This window comes from Anarrhichthys ocellatus, unplaced genomic scaffold, assembly GCF_004355925.1.
Source record: "Anarrhichthys ocellatus isolate YVR2014 unplaced genomic scaffold, GSC_Weel_1.0 scaffold16, whole genome shotgun sequence".
Taxonomy (NCBI): domain Eukaryota; kingdom Metazoa; phylum Chordata; class Actinopteri; order Perciformes; family Anarhichadidae; genus Anarrhichthys; species Anarrhichthys ocellatus.
Window position 1 is genome coordinate 3,484,834 of NW_022280046.1, and position 21,705 is coordinate 3,506,538.

General features: G+C 40.6%; 2 protein-coding genes across 3 annotated transcripts; one reads left to right on the top strand and one right to left on the bottom strand.

The window, feature by feature from the left end:
- Positions 1–214: 214 nt before the first annotated feature.
- slc26a1 (solute carrier family 26 member 1) lies at positions 215–10,889 on the top strand. Its single transcript, XM_031855853.1, is given in 9 exon segments — positions 215–346; positions 5,857–5,880; positions 5,883–6,319; positions 6,402–6,608; positions 6,932–7,178; positions 7,282–7,513; positions 7,970–8,153; positions 8,365–8,652; positions 8,785–10,889. Coding segments are annotated over 9 exon segments (2,241 nt in total). The 5' UTR covers positions 215–303; the 3' UTR covers positions 9,364–10,889.
- Positions 10,890–13,426: 2,537 nt separating this feature from the next.
- LOC116387949 (progestin and adipoQ receptor family member 3-like) lies at positions 13,427–19,560 on the bottom strand. Of its 2 annotated transcripts, XM_031855415.1 has the most exons (7): positions 19,362–19,560; positions 18,885–19,120; positions 18,608–18,770; positions 17,758–17,913; positions 17,440–17,637; positions 17,135–17,225; positions 13,429–16,113 (listed from the first exon to the last, which is right to left on the bottom strand). In XM_031855415.1, exons 2-7 carry the CDS (start codon positions 19,079–19,081, stop codon positions 15,977–15,979), a joined length of 942 nt encoding a protein of 313 aa, XP_031711275.1. In that variant the 5' UTR covers positions 19,082–19,120; positions 19,362–19,560; the 3' UTR covers positions 13,429–15,976. The 2 variants fall into 2 exon arrangements, with proteins under 2 accessions (XP_031711276.1, XP_031711275.1); XM_031855416.1 differs by lacking the exon at positions 17,758–17,913 and having other exon boundaries at positions 13,427–16,113; positions 17,440–17,709.
- Positions 19,561–21,705: the final 2,145 nt, after the last annotated feature.

Below are 21,705 nucleotides of genomic sequence, written 5' to 3' on the forward strand. Positions count from 1 at the left end.
AAAACAAAAAAACAGTAATCACTAACTAAGGCAGCTGCAGTCCAAATACCCACATGCAAACATGGACACATGCACATCAGTAGAAGCTTAGTCACCATGGTAACCGTCATCCACTGGCAACAGCCCCTCCTCTCTCCCCTCCCTCTTTGCTCGGCTCCAATCCGCAGACAGGAACGAGACGAGGGGGGTGCTCCCATCATGCTTTGCAGCAGGAAGCAGGAAGAAGACAGAGGCAGTCAGTGAGCAGCAGAGGGGACAAATTGACAGACTGATGGTGGATGCAGAGGCACCAGTCAGGGAGGTATGGCTGATGCTGCCTACTGTTCACTCCTCTGGTCCTCTTTGGGTGAGTCCTTCCTCGTTTGACTTGTCAATTACAAGGACAACAGACAAACGGTGTCCAAAAATTCATGCTGGACAGAGGATGCCGTTTGTAGACGGTGGGGCAGACAGACGATGCTGCCAGTGGATTTAAAGGAACAGTGCAGTAATCCTCTCAGACTGAAGGGAGAGGGGTCAACTAAGGCGACAAGACAGGCGGAAAACTCCTCACATGTTCCGATTGTTCGGCTTTGTCTGCTTTTTGTCCGTCGGAAGTGATATTCCAGTCTTACTGTACATGGATTATGTCATGTTAACCACACAGACACACACACATACCAGAAAGAAGGCCTCTCCCTTGATATTTCTTTGGTGTTACATATGTGAGTCCAATCTAAACTGTGACCGACTGTATTCAAAGAAGTAAACTGCAATGTTTCCACACTGACAACGATGCCATTCAGTCCAGCATGTAATGCACACAGGGACACACCCACACACGTCTACAAACACACACAGACCCACTTGTCTCAGTTAGTGAATTTTAGTGATGATTATACAGAAAATCAGAAGCTCTCTCTTAATCTCTGGGTCTTGTTTCTCATTAATGACAACATTACATAACAATGCCAGTATTACAATGCAGTTGAAGTTAAGTCTCTGAAGCTAGTATACATGAATGTCAATGTATACTAGTACAAAACGGTTTGATTTATCATAATACACATTCTAGAAAAGCTAACACGCCAAGAAACTACAGGAAGAAAAACCAACTGGGGCTCAACACATATTCAGATATTTTACCTTAGTAAAAATAGCAATACACTACAATGTAAAAAATACTATAATAATGTTGCAGCTGGTAAAAGTGAAGCTAAGACTTTATATAGGCCTACTGCTGGGTACCTATAATAATGCATCATCAGTCATTAGTTGATTTATAATGTTTCTCTATTAATAATCTCAGTCGGCAAAGGGATTAAAGCTGTCAAATAAATGTAGAGGAGAAAAAGAAATGCTGTGATTTGGCATTAGAACTGGTAGAAAGAGACGGAATGTATTTCCCCAACAACTTGAAAAAGAAGGGTTTAAAAATGAGTATTGTTTTAATTATTTAGCTGAATGACAAAAGGAGCAGTGGGTTCACTTTTGCTCTGGTTTTAAAATGATCACATGGGGGAGTTTTGATAAGTTTGATCAACATAGGATTCCTTTTCTTAAATTAGCAGGTCAGATTTTCCTAGGTGCATGTCTTATGCCTCTGATTATTAGCTCAGATTCCATTTTTACAAATGTATATGATAAAAAAGAAACACTTAATATACACAGTAAATGTAGATCAGTAGCATTACAATACAGTTTGTTGGTTTTGATTCAACCTGGCATGGTACAATTTATTAGTTCCCCTTTCCCACACAACACTGATCTAATCTGAGTGTATTTGCTTATAGACGTGTATATATATATAGGTTGTTTCTGGTGCCGTTCACACAGATAACAGGGGTTTATCTTCTGTTTGCTATGTAGTCCACTCTAGGATGTATGTAAACAGCATGACATGCTGACATACGGGTCTGTGCTCACTTTTGCATATAGGTGATTGCTGGCCCTGGCCTCCTGCAGGGCAGATATACTCTGTAATTCAGTAAAATATTGACTGGATTCAACCTCTTGCCCAGAATTGCCACCTCTACACAGACATACACATACACACACACACAAATGCTTTTTAGTTGGTGCACATTTTGACAAGCCCCACCCACTCTTGTTGACCGAGCCAATAGGGTGGTTGAGGGTGAGCAAAGGGCTGCTCTTATCTCACTATTTATCCAGCAGAGATCAAACTCTCGTTTCCTGTTGTCCGGCTGCTCGGATACAATCAGAGAGAAAGCGAGAGAGAGAGACGTATAAAGAGTGGAAGAGAATGAGAAGAAGTTAAGGGCAGCCGACAGAGCTGATTTAAACCAGATACCTCAGAGACCCGTGGTCCTGTTTGACCCTGTGCCAGTGACTCTGCAGGTGAGTGTTGTCACACATGAATGACTGTAACTGTGTGTCCAAGAAAGAACCACTGATGCTTTTCAAAGTTGTTTTTAGTAGTGATAATACGACTGGAGCTGTGGAGTAGAAAAAGGTGCTGTGGGGAGCACAGTTTTGATCATCTGCAAGTGATAAGATGTCTGCGGCACACACGTTATCTCATAGGTAATTTAAGAATGTCTACAGTCGTTAATTGTTGGAGTAACTACTTTTGAACATGACGTCCTACAGTTCTGCTCTAATGCTCCAATCAGGAGGATTTCCCATTTCGGTTTGACTTGATTTTCAGAGAGTTTTCTGCTGATAAGTTCCCTGATTTTAGAAACCATTACTTGAATTGAGGAGTTGTTGGTTGGTCCTTTCTTTAGCCTTGAAACTAGCCAGTTTCTTTTTTTTTTTTCATGAGTCATTTTCCACATGAGTCCTCTTATATCTAGTTTATTAAAGTCAAGCACGTGGGAATGTCATTTTAGTAGTAGTCACTGTGTCTTTAATGATGTTAAAACCTGTCGACTGTTGGCTTTGCAAGTTCAGTTAAACATTAAGGGTTGGAGAATGATTTGCATCTTTTTAAAAGCACCTGTTCTGCAAATCAACAATCAGCCACAAAGCAAATTTGGAAGTCTGAAGAGTATTGGGCTCTTGCTAAATTCTTGTGCAAATTGAACTACCAGCTGTCACGGTTACGTCACGTTCGAAGACTCAGCAACTCAGGGTCTGACTGACGTATAATGTTTTTAAAAGTCATGATATTTGTCAAAGAATTAGGATATCTTTATACTTTCGGTCACCACAATCATACTTTAATGTTTTTATATATCTGCACATGCCTAATACATAACCATTCATTATATTTCAGTTGTAGTCAACTGCAGTGGATTAAAAAAAGTTGATATTGAAGACCTTATATAACTTGATTGATTTAAATTGGTGAATAAGGAGTCCTCTCTGAGTTTTCAGTAACACGGAGCTGTTTAAGCTGAGAAGCCAGTTATTTTCACCCCTGTAGACTTGTAACATGACTAGATAAAAAAGACTTCAACTTTACATGAAAGGCAATGAAAGGAAGCTACACAGTCTATGGTAAATTCTGAGCATGAAGTGGTGATTCCTTTATCACATGATCAACAGTGATTGGAAACGGTTTACAGAAACCGCTTTGATCAAATGTTTCCAGCACTGTTCAGGCTTGACGCTGAAGTAAATCTTATTATTTGGTTCCAAAAGGTCCTCAGCGTGACTCCTGCCATGCTCAGCAGTCAATCAGGTGTGTTTCTTGAAAGAAAACCTTGTTTAGGTGGACATTTTGATGGCAGCAGTGTTGAGCACAAATGTGAAGTAGTTCTTGGTCTCTTTTTTGGGGAAATTGTAGCAGGCTCATTATTTATCTCCCGTGTCTTTTATCTGTTAAAAAGGTCAAGTTGGATTTATACGACGCATATGAACACAGACTGGCCTCTGTATTGGTTTGTTGCAAAGTGAGCAATTATTGCAAAGCGAGTTTGCAAAGCGAGTAGAAAAGAAAAAGAAAAAAAGAAAAGACAGAAAAAAGCAAACGACAAATCTAACTCATTCCTCTATTCTTCATCCCCCTGTCATATCGGTCCGTGACAGCTGCTGGCGCTGCTACAGGAAGTCTAAATCACAGCACGTACCGGTGTTGTGATGGCAGAGGCTGATAATAACACGTCATTTAAAGTGTTTAATGGTTTATGTGGCATGGTAATCTCTCCGCTGAGACGCAGCTGCTTCTGAAAACATGCTAACCTTGTGAGAAAGGCTTTCTGCAACCCGTCGATCACTAGTTTCCTTCATGAGTGTCATGAATGTCTTTTGTGGCTTTCATCTGATCAGTTATGGTTTCTAAAAACAATTGAACCAGTTTCATGGTATGATTTTCCGTGGAAACACACTGAAATTGAATTTAGACCATCATGTGACGCTGACTCAAACAAAGTATAGTTTTAACCCCTGATCATTCTGACCCTTTTTCTGTCGGGGAAAGGGTGAGGGCGGGGGATGTTCAGGGGTAGATAAAAGGTCAACAGCATGTGCCACATAGAAGTGGTATACATCATCTGAAAGCTAAGAACTTAAAGATTCATTTGACATGAAGCACAAGTTCTTCTATTCATAAATCAGAAATAAATATTAATAAAGTAATTGAATTGAAATGTATTTTGAAAGTGTATAAGGGCTTAGAACATGATGATGGAAGTATATGGTCTCGTAAGTTGTTGATACCATTTATTACAATGATTTGGTGCTAAATTTAACCATTTTTTACCACTCGAGGATTGATTATGTAAATTATAAAAATATCACATTCGAGAGCAAGATCTGCAGGAGCACCAAAGAAAATATCATGCTATAATTTACAATCAAAAACTTTTGACATTTGAAGGTTTCTCTGAGAGTTGCATTTTTATTGGTACTTTTGAATGATTTGGTGTAATGTTTAATCACGCTGAAGCGAGCATCTCCTCGCTTTCTCTGTCGGGGCTGAGTTCCTCCAACAACACACACACACACACAAAGCAAAGTCAAAGAAACCTATTTCACTCTGCTCTGTCCGAAGTTTGATGGCAATCCGTCAAATCGCCATCGAGCTATTTAGCTAACAGGGCTAAACATGTCCATATCTAGAGACTTTTCTATTTCCCATAAGCAGCTCCAAGATCGATTTTACGGTTTTCTCGCAGTCCATATAAAGACATTTTCTTAGCTCACCTATTGCTTTGGCATACTTTTATAACGGCCCTGTCCTCACTTAGCCTCAATCAGACTGCAACACATCAGAGCATGTACAGATAACCAACAAGGGCTGCAGCACTAGCAGACCTATCAGTGTAGTGAATAGTTAGTGTCAAAACATAGATGCAGTTCAGGTGAAGGACTGGCAAAGAGTTGGACTACAGTGGACAAAATAACCCAACACTGTATGTTTATAATAATTTACAGATGCCTACGGTACTATCACATGCTCACAACTATACGTCTTAGTCACTGATTAACCTGTGTTCTGGAAAAAGGAGCTCATTAACAACGGACAAAATGTTAGTCCATCACCTTTACCATAAAAGATGCTGTATGGCCTGTACTGTTGCACAACTATTCATTGAAGTTTAACAGGACAATTGTCTTGGGTTTACTATTAATTTGCAAACTGAGTTGTTTTGGAAATAAGAAAGTCAACCACCGTAAAACACTGAATTCATAATCCTGACTGAACATTCAAAGGGCTGATTGAGAAGTTTAAAGGATGATGTACCAACCCAAAAAAAGAGAAATAGCCCCCAGGTGAATGAGTAAATGCCCCAGAATTCAAAGATACCACAGCAAACATGCTTAGTGTGAAAGTGACCTAACAGGAAGATATCATATTTTATTTCTGGACTGAAGTCATCTCTAGTGATATTCACTGTTTCCATTTCCCTGTCTTTGTCCTGTACCTCTCTCTCCCCGCCTCCTTTTTCTCTGATGATGATCTTACAGGAGCACAGCTGACCACATTATCCACCTCCCCTCCCTCTTCCTCTCACCTTGCTGCCTCCTCTTCCTCCCTAAGAACATGGAGGTCACCAAGGTCACGCCACCTGTCCTGGAACGTCGGGCTCGCCAGCGACAGCCCATGGTTTCAGTGCTCAAATCCAAGCTGAAGCAGGGTGTGACCTGCTCGGTGCCCAGAGTCCGATCCACCCTGACCGGGTTCTTCCCCGTTGTGCGCTGGCTGCCTAAATACAAGCTCCGCGAGTACGTCTGGGGCGATTTGATGTCCGGGGTGATCATCGGTATCATCTTGGTACCGCAGGCCATCGCCTACTGCCTGCTGGCAGGAGTGGGTCCCATCTATGGTTTATACACCTCATTTTACGCCAACCTCATCTACTTCCTCATGGGGACGTCCAGACATGTCTCTGTGGGGATCTTCAGCCTCATGAGCCTCATGGTTGGACAGGTACTGCAATGGATCACAGTCTTTTACAGTTGTATTTCTTGTGTTTTACTTAATAGATTAATCAAGACTTCTACTTATGCAGGTGGTGTATAAGGAGATGTTCCTGGCAGGTTTTGACCTCAATGAGGACTCCACAGCATCTGGCCCTGATGTGTTTAATGCCACACTGGGCACTAACCTCACCGCTGGTAAACTTCACACTGTGGAGCTAATGGGTCTGCAGTGTGGGAAGGAGTGTTACTCCATCAGCATCGCTGCTGCCCTCACCTTCCTGGTCGGCGTCTATCAGGTAATATATGCAGGTGCATTTTTTTGTAGCGCTTTGGAAAATGCTTTTAGGCCCTCATTTTATTATTATCTAGTTATAGTGAAGTTCTGCAAGCAGTTTCTGTGGCAGGGCGATGGGGATGATAGTAATAGTGGCACGATGACAACATCATAAATGGGCAATAATGTAAAAATGTAAACCAAAGAGTCTTTGAGGCTGTACCTATATCATACTTGATATTTCATTTGATAAGTGACTCACGTTTTCATTCCCACCCATCTCCCATCCCTCTTGTTTTGTACGTCTTCCTCTCCCCGCTCCACCTCCTAAAATCTCCTCACCAGGTCGTGATGGCCGTCTTTCGGCTAGGCTTCGTCTCTGTATACCTTTCGGCTCCAATGCTTGATGGTTTTGCCACGGGAGCCTCATTCACCATCCTCACCGTGCAGGCTAAATACCTGTTGGGACTAAAGATCCCCCGTCACCAGGGCTACGGCACAGTTGTCGTCACCTGGTTCAACATCTTCGCCAACATTCATAAGGTCAACCTGTGTGACCTCATCACTAGCACCATCTGTATCTCTGTATTAGGTAAAGTTACAAATGGCCTCATGTGTCTGATATACAACACTCTAAAAAGCAAATTATTAACTGTCTTTGATATGGAATAACACTAGTATTTTTGTTATTGTAGTGGCAGGGAAAGAGATCCAGGAGCGCTACAAGGATCGTCTTAAGATCCCTCTGCCGACTGAGCTGATAGTTGTGGCAGGAGCTACCCTGGCCAGCCATTTTGGGGAGCTGAACAGCAATTATGGCTCCAGTGTATCCGGTCACATCCCCACAGGGTTCATTCCTCCCCAGGTGCCCAGCTTTACTCTGATGCCACGGTTGATAGTGGATGCCATTCCTTTGGCAGTCATTAGGTAATGTGTAACAACATGTTTGCTTGGCATCCACGTGTGTCTGTTATATGGATTGTTAAAGATGCAATTTAGTAGCCGGATTATCGTCTGGCAGGGAGGGATACATGCCCTCATTATCTGATTGCATCTCTTCAAAATTCATAAAACTATGGACAGTTTGTACTCTATCTGAAAAACATATATTGGCTCATTTGAATGATGGTAACCACTCGCCAATCAGCATTTTAATATGCTTTGAAACTGTTTAAAGAGATATCAATTGAGTCTTAATTAATATGTTTTAAAGATGCAAAAAAATAACGCTATCTCTCCCTAAGTAGTAATTATATGGGGAAGATGAAATGCTATTTCATTTACACTTCTGTTGGACGTTTACATCAGTTCTTCACATGCTTGTAAGAGCAAAGACTAATTCACAGGCTCAATTGGTAAACCGACTTTCATTGTATCCTGCAGTTTTGCCTTCACGGTGTCGCTGTCTGAGATGTTTGCTAAGAAAAATGGCTACACGGTTCGTCCCAACCAGGAGATGCTGGCCATCGGCTTTTGTAATATCATCCCCTCCTTCTTCCACTGTTTCACCACCAGTGCAGCATTGGCAAAAACCATGGTGAAGGACTCAACAGGTTGCCAGACACAGGTGAATTTCCTACTTTTGAAAATTGTTTGAAATGCTCCCCTAAAGTTGGCAAGTTCTTGCTTTCCTTGCCTGAGGGAATGGTTTCTAGGAACATCACAAAAGTCTGTCCTGAGGAGCAAAACATACCGCATTGTATCTGTTCATGCTCACTGCAAAACCTCTCTTTCTTCCTCTGTCTCTTTTTCTCTCCATTTCTCTGCTCCTCCATCAGATTTCCAGTCTGATAAGCGCCATGGTTGTCCTTCTCGTCCTTCTCTTCTTTGCGCCTTTCTTCTACGCCCTCCAGAAGTGTGTTCTTGCCTGTATCATCATTGTAAGCCTTCGTGGGGCACTGAGGAAGTTCAAAGATGTCCCAGCTAAGTGGCGTGCCAGCCGGAACGACGGCATTGTGTGGCTGGTCACCATGTCAGCCACAGCTCTGATCAGTGTGGAGCTGGGCCTCATGGTCGGAGTATTTTTTTCCATGATCTGCGTCATTTTTATGACCCAGAACGCTAAGGTGAGGAATAGACTTAATGCTGATAATGGTTTTGGAAAGCTGATACAAATGACAATAATTCCAGCATGCGAAAAGACAATTATTGGCCTTTGGTTATCTCATGATCTAATCTAATCTGATGTCTGATGCCAGGTCTCTCTCCTGGGCCGGGCCAAGGACACTGATCTTTACGAGGACTTGGACGAGTACAAGAACCTTATGGCCCCACCTCAGGTTCAGGTATTCCGCTTCCAGGCTCCGCTGTACTACGCCAACAAGGACTCATTCCTAAAATCACTCTACAAAGCTGTCGGAGTTGAACCTTTTTTGGAGCTGACTAAGAGGAGAAAGGCAGAGAAGAAGGCCAGAGAGATGTCCTCAAAGCTTGGCAAGGCAAATGGGGATAAAAACAACTCTGTTGTAATCGGACTTGTACAAGGAGAACTGGCTTTCCACACAATAGTCTTAGACTGCTCGGCCATACCCTTCATTGACTCAACAGGCATGGCCACATTTAAAGGGCTGGTCAGTGAATATAAAGAGATAAGTGTCAGCGTGCTCCTCGCCAACTGCAACACCTCAGTCATTGATGCCCTGCAGAAAGGACAATTCTTTGGGGAAAATGACAAAGACATGAGCAGCCTGCTGTTTCATACAGTTCACACGGCAGTTCTTCATGCAAACAGTACATCTGCAGCAGCAGAAAGCAGGTTAGAAGACTCTGTGGTTTAGAACAGCTGGAGGAAGGAGTTCAGGTATGCTATCATGATATGAGGTTATGCCGTCTATGACAATACTGCATACTGCCAGTTAGCTTTGAGGTCGCTATTTAGGAAGCTTTGTTCCAGAAGAAATGGGGTAACCAAGAGGATTCAATAAGGAAAAGTATCCTATCAATTCATTGTTTGATGCTTTGTGCCCTTTAACACCGGAATATTTGGTTCCGACGTATATCATAGACAGTTTTCTCCAAATACATTGGAATTTTTAAGAATTAAATTTGTGGACAGACCATTTTGCTAGCTTAGTCTGTAAACGCTCCCTCCTAACTGTCCTCTACGGTGGCCTTACAAAACATAAGGAAGCACAGCATGTGGTTCAGCAAACCTCTGCAATCCAAGCTTTGACTCATCCAGCTGATTTTTGGATGTAATTTTTTCAATATAGGAGAAGCAGATGGGAATACCACAAAATGAGAGCAGGTAAGGGTAACAGGCACAAGGCCCAACGTAGTCAAACTCCCTGGTTTGTTCCTATTAAGAGCTGATTAATATCCGAGTCATACAATACATTTGTGTCACTCTGTCAAAAGCAACGTTGACTGAAAGCTGTTTTCACTTTTTATATCACTTGAAGCCTTTTGCCAAAGTACATAATGGCTCTGATCCAGGAGTCCAGAGTTCACACATGAAGATTCAGCCACTATTGGCAGTATTTCCTGACCTTCCAACTGTGACATTGGAGCACAAAATCATGTCTAAAGGCCAGTTATTAATTAAACTCTTCCTGACTTAAAGAAGAAGCACTCGTCCGTGGCGGGAACAGAAGCTTTACGTGACCCACGAGGAGTGCTTTTTCAGCTTCGGTCTCGCACCAAGACAGCCTTGCCTTTAAAACCATGGCTCATCACAACATACTTGTACTCTTGCCCTGTTCTCTGGTGACCCATTAATGGCAGCTCTACCTGTTCTAGATCTGTTCTTGTAAAAATGAAGGATTTGCACACCTCTGCAATCTCTTCTCGGGTGCTTCTGAAATGTATATCTAAACTGATAGCAGCAGGTGATGCCACATACTGTACTTTGCCACTACTGGTTTGTTGAATCAAATGTTTTGTGTTGAGCAGATTTATTCTCTTTTGTTATTAAATCACTGTTTTTCCCTTGAGTCTTTTATCCTGTTGCTGCCAAGTGCAAACATTGGTCTTGAAAGTACCCCAATTTATGTTATACTTAAAAAAGGATGCATTTTTACTTTTACTACTTTATCATGAAGTTTTGATGAACCGCCATTGTATTAAAATATAGAAATTTGTGTTTGTAAAATTTAGAAACCTAACAATTTATATTTTCCTACACTTATTTTGTTATCAAACTGTTTCCATGTATTAATGGAACTTAAATCATCACGTGTTTTAGATTTGTAGAAACGTGTAGTCTGCTGGACTTTCATTGTTGACAGTGTTGACATTCAACATTCCTACACAGTACAAACACTGCCTTAATGTTCAATACTTGAATTAAACTGTTTTTAGTGAAGAGCTTGTGTCTGTGACTGAATTATTTGCATTAATAACAAACATTTATCATAGCAAGGGAATATCTATTAATGACAAATGTTTTTTTGCCAAAGGAAGCAATATCCTTTTCCAGGCGAGGTGCTGCAACTCTTTGCCTTTGGAGAGCCTACCAGGAGCTATTGCCCCCATGGTCATTCATGGGAGGGGACATATTTGTGTCCATTAAATCTAGAAGTGCAGCCAGCAGCTGGTTAACTTAGCTTAGCACAAAGACTGGAAATATGGGAAAGTCTGAATGTACAAAATCTGCTTACAGTGGCAGCACATCTTAAGCTCACTAATTAACACGTTTTATCTTGTTTGTTCAATTCGTACAAAAATTGAAGTGTAAAAATGACAATTCAGCTTTTTACAATGGGTTATGTGCCCGAGCAAAAAAGTTAAACCCAGTAAAAATGAAGTGTAAGACAACTGTATTTTCACAATGGTTTTCCATCATTACTATCTCAGACACCATTTGCACAAATATTCATTACAGCATGAGGTGATTTTGTGATGGTATGTCATTTTCTAACATAACTATCATTCTAACAAAGCCACTGCAGAAGAAAACTACAATCATTCAGGCACCAGACAAGAGTTAAATCAGAAAATGATTGTTTGTGTTTTAAATAAATCTGAAACAACTGAGATAGCGAGAATGAGGAATGCACAACATCCCAAGTCTCTTAATTGCATCCCTGTTTCCCTCACTTGTGTCTTTTCCTTGCGTCTTAGTCCCTCCCACCAGGGATGCATGAGACGCAAGGAAACCATGCTAGGAGAGAAGAAACGAGGAAATATGTTTTAAGAGAAATGAGACGACCTTTCCTCAGTTTCATCACATGAAGCGACGTCTGTTTCTGATGACGGAGGATCATCTGATCACAGCTGGATCAGCTGTCAGTCGGCTTTAACAGCTAGAGAGACTTTTGAGGAGTTTGTGCCTGTTCACATGATGATTGAACTTAATAACAGTAATACGAATAACAGATAAAGACACTTCATGACTGCCAGAGAGGTGTTTTCTATCTATAGCCTGTTAGCTGTTTAACAAACAGCATTGAGTATTCATATACAGTCTGTGGTATTTATACTGTGTTTTGTATTCCGTTTATAAGCGAAGGATCGATTTTTACAGGCAGATTGCGTTTGTCATATTTATGAATTATTTGCATCTGTTTTGAAATTCTGATTGTGAAGTCATTATTTAATAACACAGAATATGATTATGGTGTTTTTTGAACACTGGAATTAATTTATTAGGCTCAATGTTTCCATGCTTGGGGGACATTTAAATGTTATGGAATGATCAGCCTCACGTGACTGAATGGTGATGATAAATTATGTAAAAAGTGTTTCGTCTCTCCAGCTCTCTCTGACTTTAATTAATAAAAGTTATTGAGGGAAATATCAGATCATGAAAAGACAAATCTTTCTAATAAATGAAGAAAGTTGTTTGTGGTCCCATGACGTTCAAGGAAAACATAAATACATACATATAAAATGAAACGAAAGGATTGTCACTGTTTATTCATATTCATCAACATGATTCACATTACTTTATGACTGTATGAAAATAACTGTTAAACCTGTGCAAGATATGTTTAACAAGGAGGACATTCATAAGAGTGAAGAGTCAAAAATGACCGTTAAAGAGCTGGAAAAGTCCACAGGGAGGATTTGAGCTTCTGTCCACAGGAGCACTTTAAGCCGTTCGGTTGTTGTAAAGAGATAGAAAATCTACATTAGCAATGCCAGCTAGTGACATATAACACACTGCAGACGGGTAACAAAATACTTATTGTATCCCATAGTCTTCTGTGTGCTGCACATGTTTAGTGAATATTAATAATTAAAATGTAGACTAAAAGTATCCTCAAATTTAGGTGAAAGTTAAAGACAACACAGGCTAACAAAGAACTTTGAGTCTGATAACGTGTCTTTAAACTTTGATGCTGAGGACTTCTTTACTGTTTTTCTCTTTCTATTGAGTCCAGTCTGCATAAAGCTGCTAATATTGAGTGTAGCGAGTTCCTCCCCAGTCGTACTTATTCAAGTCAGTCTTTCACTTGTAACAAAACAAGTCTGATTTGCCTGTATGCTTCTTATTGTGATGTAAATATTTCAAATGGAGCATTTTCCCGCTCCATATATCATGCATGAGCTCAGGCCGAGTAGTCAGAAAATGAGTATTACGTGAGTCAGAGAAGTTATTTCACATGGTGTTCTATAAAAAGAGGAATGTGGACAGCGAGACCAGAGAGACCGGAGTCTTTAACCAAGAATGAACAGACTCGTATCTGTTAATTCTTCCCACTGGCAGTTCAAAACCAGTACGACTCATATGTTCAGAGGCCGTGGCGATTAGTAAAAGCAGCAATGTGAAGCACCGCTATGTGAGGAACAACTCTTTTGAGCAAACTCAATATGATCAGAATCCTAACACAGTCATTCACTGTCCAACAATGATGTCAACAGAGAGGAATAGATCTGAAACAAGTGGTTTCAATAACCACATATAAAGTCCCTGCACACACGTCTCTTTTTAGAAGAATATACTAACCTGCTTCTGAGACCGATACTTTGATCATGTGACTTGACCAATGGCCTGCCGAGTCATCAGTAGATCCCCGTGTTTAACAAGCATGTCATTTTCAATTTGCTAACTGAAGTGAATGACTTGACCCTGGCTGAACAGAAAGCCGTCAAATGTGAAACAGTCTGAGAAGTCACCTCCTTAGAAGACAACAGATGGTTAAATTGGTCAAATCTGGCAACAAAGGGGTGAACCGAATGTGTGCATCTGTACAAAAATCTCTTGCTTGTGAATTGGTAACTCTTGTACCAATACTGCCCTCTATTGTTCAATTGTATGAACAGCAGACATAAGCACATGATGCGTCCTCTACAATGATCATGGGATTGATATGGATTAGATAAAGACATTAAAATCAATTCAATCAATCAAAGTAACCCTGAGCGATTGATAAAAGACAAACCAACTATTTATTTCCCAGCATTCTTTATTCATTCAAAATGTTTAAAAATATAATACAAATATAATTTCACACAGGCACTGAAATAAATACCTCGTAAATCAGCGCCAGTGCTTTATCATGTAAATGATATTCAAGGAAAACACAAACACGGGATAAAACAATCATTAGATGATTTTTTTCTTCTTCTTCTTTTAAATCACGCAGTTCATGATGAAAACTAAAAACACACACTCGAAAAGGCAAAAATAAAGTCACTTCTTTCATAGTGCCACTTCTAGTTCTGCAGCTCTGCAGCAGTAAGTGAGCTCAACTAAAATTGACAACTTGTTCCAAGCATTGAGTTGTACTAAATAAAAATAACTACTGGCCTTGTTGTGTAACAGCAAAGATGAAACCGGTCTGAGTTTGATCATTGTTTTTGACCCACTAACAGACTGCAACAGTAAGTGCGTATACAGTACAAATACTCAAAATATAATAACGCAAAAATGTACAAACATGATTGGAATTATGCTAAAAAAAGTAAAGTCTAAACATTGAAATATGCCCCAAACTGTGCTGCGGGAAGAAAAATAAGTGCTCCAGGTAGCTGTAACACTTAACACTGGCCTCCTTTAAACAACAGCATCAAAACAGACAAGAACAACAATTTTGTCACACAGTTAGCCTTTATGATCGACTTTATGATCAAAGGGCTGCAAAGGTGACATCTGACAACAATTTTGGCTTTAGCTACCTGCCCTATCAGCCACAGGTGTTGACCAATCAGAGACAGTTTAAGTGCGACCACTCACTGGATTGTCAGCAAAAAAAAAAAAAAAAAAAAAAAGGTGTTTTGTTGTATTAATTGTCCAGTTCGAGCTGTTGTTAAAGGGTTATTTCATCCATATTACAATCAACATTTTTCTCATTTGAACCATGCAGAATCCGGTTTACGAACCACTTTCTAACAAAACAAACAGTAGTCAGTGACTTCAAATACGAGCCCGGGATCATTTACCATGCTGTCATGAGACGATCATCGGATTTAGCCATTGTCAGGCTTTTTTCATCCTTTGCCCTGTGATGACGCATCCTGTTTACTGACCAGTTCAAATGCAATACTCCGCTAATAACAATATCAAAAGAGGCTGATTGTACAATATATTGATTAACTCTGTTGCTCTGGTATTAAGGCCGATATGACATCTTGCCTAGTGCAGCCCTAACATACTGGATTTGGCCACCGTGAAGAGTTATTCAAAACTGACAAGACAGTACAAAGAAAAAAAAGCAGTTTTAAGAAAATAATGTACTGTAGGCTAAATATGGTTCCTACAATTTCTTCGTAGATATCACAGATTGACCTTTAGCTATTTGTTCGAGAGCTTCAAATGCTCGAGGCGTTGAGACATTATTTATGAGTTCACAGTGTTCATAATTTGCAGTTGTCATGTTTTTGTTCTGTGCTTTCCACATTTCATCAATACTTTTCATACAATCTAACCTTGTAGGAACTGATACGCACACAAAAAAAAAAAAAGGTAATTGTTCACACAGGCGTTGTTTGATTCAACAGAATCCTCTGAGATCTTTTTAAAAACTTCTGTACAAAAATTAAAATTCCTAATCTCAACCAACCATGAGATAAAAAAAAATGATCACCAATTAAAAACACCAAACTTTAGTCTGTTCCTACAAATTAATTTAAATACCAGCTTCATGGTTCTTAATGGTTAAGCGAATTTTTAAAAGATTTACAGTAGCGTGTAGCCACTCCTAGCTGATATCTACTGGTGGAGACAGTAGACTTAATGTATATACTGGCCTTTAACAGCAGCCAAACAGTAACCAGCGGCTCAGTGAACGCTAAGAGCTACCGTTAGACTCCCAGTTTTACACCTTAGCAGCTAGTAGTCACAAGCTAGTGGTTGAAAAACCTTTAGGCAGCAACTTCTAACCAGCAGCTAACTGGTGAGAAGTGGTGGAATATTAACATGAGGAGTGTAACTGATGTCTGCTGACATTTATAGCTTTTAGCCCGCAACTGATTGCCTTTCCCGTAACATCCTTGGATCGCTTCAACTTAGCCGCTGCTGGTCGGGCACGACTGGCTGTGCCTGAAGTGCATGATGTGTACGGCTGTCTGATGCCACCAGTAAAACATCACCACCACCAGTATGTGCCACACCTGGTGGCTGGCACCCAGGTAGTTCAGCTGGCCTAGAAGAGGAGGAGGAGGGGGGAGAAAAAGGCTCTAAATACTGTACATATTGTTGTTTTTTTTCCCCCCCCATTCTCATACTTTCTTCACTATGTACAAGAATGAAAATATATTTTAGGAGGATAGTTAACATGTAAATGTCTCGAAATATTACCTAAACATGTCACATATCAGTCCATCCTTATATTCTTGCGTACACAGCTTCAACGGCTCACTGGGACGCTTGCCTAGAGTGGTGCCATCGTTACTGTTATTAGTAACACCTGTGATCTTCCTGCCATGAACGAGACCACAGCACTGTTCATTGGCTCGTTAAGTGGTAATTAAGGAAATCTGTTACAGCTGCTTGATTTTCAGGGTCGGCTGGACAAATGCTACTGAAACAATACAGTGTGGGTTTTATCATTTCAAGTCTGCGTGCACTACTGACTACCACAAAAATACATTTTGATCAGTATTAAACAAATCTAATATTGTACTTATTTCCCTAATCTGTAAAATATATTAAATTATATGAAAACTGCAGTATGGATTGGTTTATTTTTTGTGACTGAACATTTCAGATGTCCTAAACTTGCAACACACTACCTTACACATACTGAGTTTCAATGTAATTACACATTATTCTAATATGTATTGTCGCGTTTCCTTCATATCTTTACTGTTAAGACCATGTCTGCAGTAGGTTTAAGGTAAACCTCAGATATGATGACCTCTAGTGGTTTTCAGGTTGTTTCTACAGAACTACTGGGTTTAGACCAAACTACAGATGCAGTTTAAGCTGCAGCTGCTGACAACAGGTCAGTGCGGTTGAAGAGACCGTACGGTTTTGTGCCAGACAACACAGGTTTGAACCCGTGTGAAACCTTGAGCTACAGCTAAGCTAACGAGAGGAGCAGCGGCTTCTGCGACAAAAAAAAAAAGACTGAAAAAAAAATATATTGTCACTTTTGTTTATTCCTAGTCACACAGTAACCTCAAGTACAGATTTCTGTAAAGAGCCGGAGGAGAATGACTCACCGGGGAAGCAGCGTTCAGGGATCTTGGTGACGTAGAACAAGAAGGCCGATCCAGCGATCAGGTACATCACCATCATACGAGGCAGGAACAGCTGCGCACACAACAAAAAACAAAGTTTGTATGACTGAACGTTGTACAGTCGGGGGAAGAAAGTGCTGAGATTGAGTAGTCACACGATCACTAGAGGAACACTTCTCTTAATACAGCTGCAAAATAGTGTACACGGAAGTGTAAAAAGAAATCTAAGTGTGCGCAGGCGTACGCTTTCACTTTGCTTGTTTTCTAATATCTCTCTGTTTCCTGACCTGTACAACATCAGTGGTGAATCCTCCATTGAGCCAGACCCAGTGACATGCAGGAATCACACTGATGCCGGCCACGCAGCAGAAGATCGCCGTCCGAATCCGCCGCCACTCGTTGCTGAGGTAATGAGGGTGGACCTGAGCGCAGAAGACGGCCAGGATCAGGGACAGCACCGTCAGCAGGTAGACCTGTTGCCAAAACTGCAAGACAGGAGAGTGACCGATGAGATGCAGTCTAATCAGAGCCAGAGCATGTGGTTTCTTTATTAGCATCTGGAGAAAAAAAAAAACAAAAAAAAAACGTTGAGCGTTCCCGCTTACAGCGTTACAGTAGAAAGCGTAGAAGATCCCGGGGACATAACAGCCCAGGATGCCGACAGAGATGCCTGCGTAGTCCAAAGACAGCCAGCGACGGCAAGTCTTCTCTGATCGGTGGCACGAGAACGAGTGATACCCCACAGAGCACAACATGCACACCTGCGATACAAACACACAGTACCATTTACAGACTGGGAAACAATTGCAATCATGACATCCAACACCAATTTATTTTTATGTTTAGAGCATTTTTTTTTAGGATTAGTTTTGGTTTCATCAATACATCTTCACCTTTTCTCATTGCAAGTCAACAAAATCCTTCTGCGACTATAATACATTAACTTAACTCAAGGAATAGTGATTTTTAGGGACAGTCTAGATACTCACAATATGCACTTAAATGGACAGCTAACAGAAACAATTAACGCTGTCTCTGAACTATTCTGCCATTGCTATTGTAGCTCTTTACAGTACAACACACTGTGTCCAGCCTTTACAACAGCTACACCTACACACAGCTTACACACCTGTGTGGGTTGAGGTGATTGCACCTGCGGCAGGAAACGTGAACCTTCATGAATCAGTTTATTAAGCCATATATACATTATTTACATACAGAACAAATACTCAGCTAATGCAGGTGTTCATAATTAAGTGACACTTGTAAACCGCTGTAAATAATTAAAAAGCATGGACCCTGGGAGGACCAAGTATAATAAGACAGTTATATTAAGTTTGCATTCAGTTGCATGTCTAAACGGCACAGTAAACAAGGTCTGGACGAAAGATGCAAGACTTTCTCTGATACCAGCAACTTCTCCCTCACACACACGGTGAGCCAAATCATTTTTACCTGGAAGCAGAACAGTCCTATGGCGTAGATGACGTAGTCCTCTCTTTTCGCTCCGGAGGCTGGCAGTACCGATGAGAGGTCGTTGACCCCCAGAGAGAAGAAGAGCAGGAAACCAAGGAGGTGGCTCCAAATGTTCACGGTCTCATTGGACAGAATGAAAATACTGCAACGGAGAAACAGAGGAAAACACACATCAACAAGCAGCAAGGCCGTGAACACACAAGTAGAATGTTCATTATAACATGCAGAATATATATATTTCCAGCACGTCTCCCACCTCCTCAGGCAGAGTTTGGAGGGCAGGTGGGCCCTGTAGCCGCCTGTGATGTAGGGGTTTTCTTTGAGGAAGAGGGGGATCTGTTCGTAGGTGTACAGCCGTATCCTCTGGGGTATCAGCACCGGCCAGTGCTGGTAGCTGCCCAGCTCTATGTAGTGGGCGGTCTTCAGCAGCTTCTGGGGCATCTTCAGCATCATCGTGCTCTCAGCCACTGGCGAGCCGGGGAGAGGTTAAGGCTGAGAGAGGGAAAGAGAAACCACCGGTCAAGGAGAGGCAGCTCCGTGTAGTTCATTTTAACATATTGGGTAAAAACAGACGCACTGGCATCTTGGAACAATGTGTCAGACCGTTTCATTGCTGTCAAGCCATGTTAGCAAGTTCAATTCCTGGATAGCAAACGGCGACGCTAACCTTGACAGGCATTTTTTCTGTAACGTAGCCGGCTAAACTCATTCAAACCCGGGTTACAAAGCTCACCATTAGTCGCAGTCGGACCGTCGATGTCTTTGTTCAGACAATTCAGCCATAACCGGACGACTATTAAGCTAGCATTGCGTTAAAAACGATTACATTTTAGTCAAAGAAAACAAACAAAACACATATCATCAGCTGCTGGATAACACCAAACCTATCTTCTTCGTTTTGGTATTGAAGGAGGAAACGGCGCGTTACTGCCACCAACTGGTGAATGTGGAGGATTGCACATGGAGCCAAAATAATCTTCCGAGCTTTGCTGCAGAAATACCTCTTAAATCCTATGTTAAAGGCTTAGAATGAGGTTTTTCCTCTCTATAAAGTATTAGCTGACATGTCTTATTGTTGTTCACTGCTGTGAGCACTTCCCAGTAGATATCTCCACCAGAGCTGAAATGAAAATCACGCCCTTGCTTTTTGGCGACCATTAATTAGAATGCAAATTGTTGTCTGACAGTATGAATATATTTCATTTAATAGACCAGGCTTGTGGGCTACACCCCAAAGGAAATTGCATTTGTTTTTGGCTATGATGGAGGGATATGATCACAGACTAATCAGCATAGGCCTATAATGAAACACAATCTCTGTTGTGTTTTTTTTAATGAAGTCAACGGAGAGCATGGCTGCCATGGTAGTGATCCCTCCATTCTGCCATCAGTCCTTTTAGCCTGGAATAAACAAGACCAGTCCTCCTTTTGACATACATGTATCCATTCACCTGCAGCTAACTTTTCCTATTTTAAATGTAGGCCTTAAAATCCCAGAATTCTTTCATTTCCACTTTGAGTTAAGGTTGGGAAAGCAATTTTATTCCACATTGTCTGACATTATCATATACATTCTTTATCAACTTGTTCCAAGGCTGATGGCAAGGCAAGAGATGGTTAAATATTTCTGGTTTGACAGATTAGACTCCATCATTCATACATTTTAGTCATTTTGCACACAATTTAGTATCTTCCTCATAACCCATTTTACAATACTTGGGGATCTCTCTTTCCTTTTTTGACATTCTTTAGTTGTTGTAAACATTATGGCTTGTGTTTATCTGAATGGAGAAGAGAGAGTGCAATGATTGGAGAGGACATGCAACAAGAGCCTCTGTCTCCTAGTCCAACTGCCACACCCAAAAGCCCAGATCACATAATACATAACAGCCGTCCATGAAATTTGCTGACACAGTGACTTTGGTATGTTAATATTTGAGTGGTTTAATGTTATGACTTCATCCTCCTTAAAAGTTGATTTTAAACATCAGATGCATCAGATCCCTGCAAACACAATGAGATGTATAATTACAGCGCTACACCATAAAATAACTCCTGGAATGTGTTGGACATCTTAGATTTATGATGTATGTTTTCAACATAATTCGATGCTAATGTCTTTAAACATGATGTGCTTTTGAGGACATGCTCATGTTTTGGTGTTGACGAGACGTGCTTGTAACAATCAATAAATCCAGACTTTTTTTCTTCTTCTTGTGAGACAAAGGAGTACGTTTAATTTATTTCGGGGAGTAACATTTTGGATCATACTCATGCAAGGCAGCAAATCACTCTGACATACCAAGGGCGTTATGTTGGCCTATTTGATTCCTTTTTCCATCTGCAACAAATTCATTGGAACATGATGCACTTGTTTGTTCTGAGAAGAAAACAGACATCAGGCATGCATTGATAATTACAGGGAGTGATTTATGAGTCAGTGAGAAATGCACTGTGATGAACCACTGCTCAAATGATCAGTAGGTCTTGAAATATGGCACCCTGATAAAAACACTTTTCAAATACGAACAAGAATAGGGATTACTTGCTTTTATAAGAGGCTCCCTTACTTCTGTTGTTTTAAAACCCAATCATATCTATCTATCGGTCATATATTCTGTAGGGCAGTCATCCTGTCTGACATTCTTTCTATTCTTTTTTACCTCAGTCAGTCTCTATTTATGCCAGCTGCTCCGGCAACCAGAAGTCAAGTCCGAGATGAGATCTACAACACAGGAAGATGTGTTTTTATTTTGCCTTCAAAATAAAAGCATAATGGTGTATGACATAGCAGAAAGGATTAAAATCAGAAAAAAATAAAAGGTTTTCGTGCAAGATTACATGCAATTATACTTTTGTTTACATGACAAAAATTCATATTCTAATTGTGATTTAATTCGATTTTTCTAATTTAATTAGATTTAATCTGTATGACATCTTAACATTAATAATATGATTGTTTCATCATCCCTTATTAACTATTTTAACAGCTTTTTTTTATTGAGGGAGACTTAGATAAATTACGTCCAGTGACAGGTGACAAACTTTGGACTAATTCTGTTTTCAGTACAGTTTAA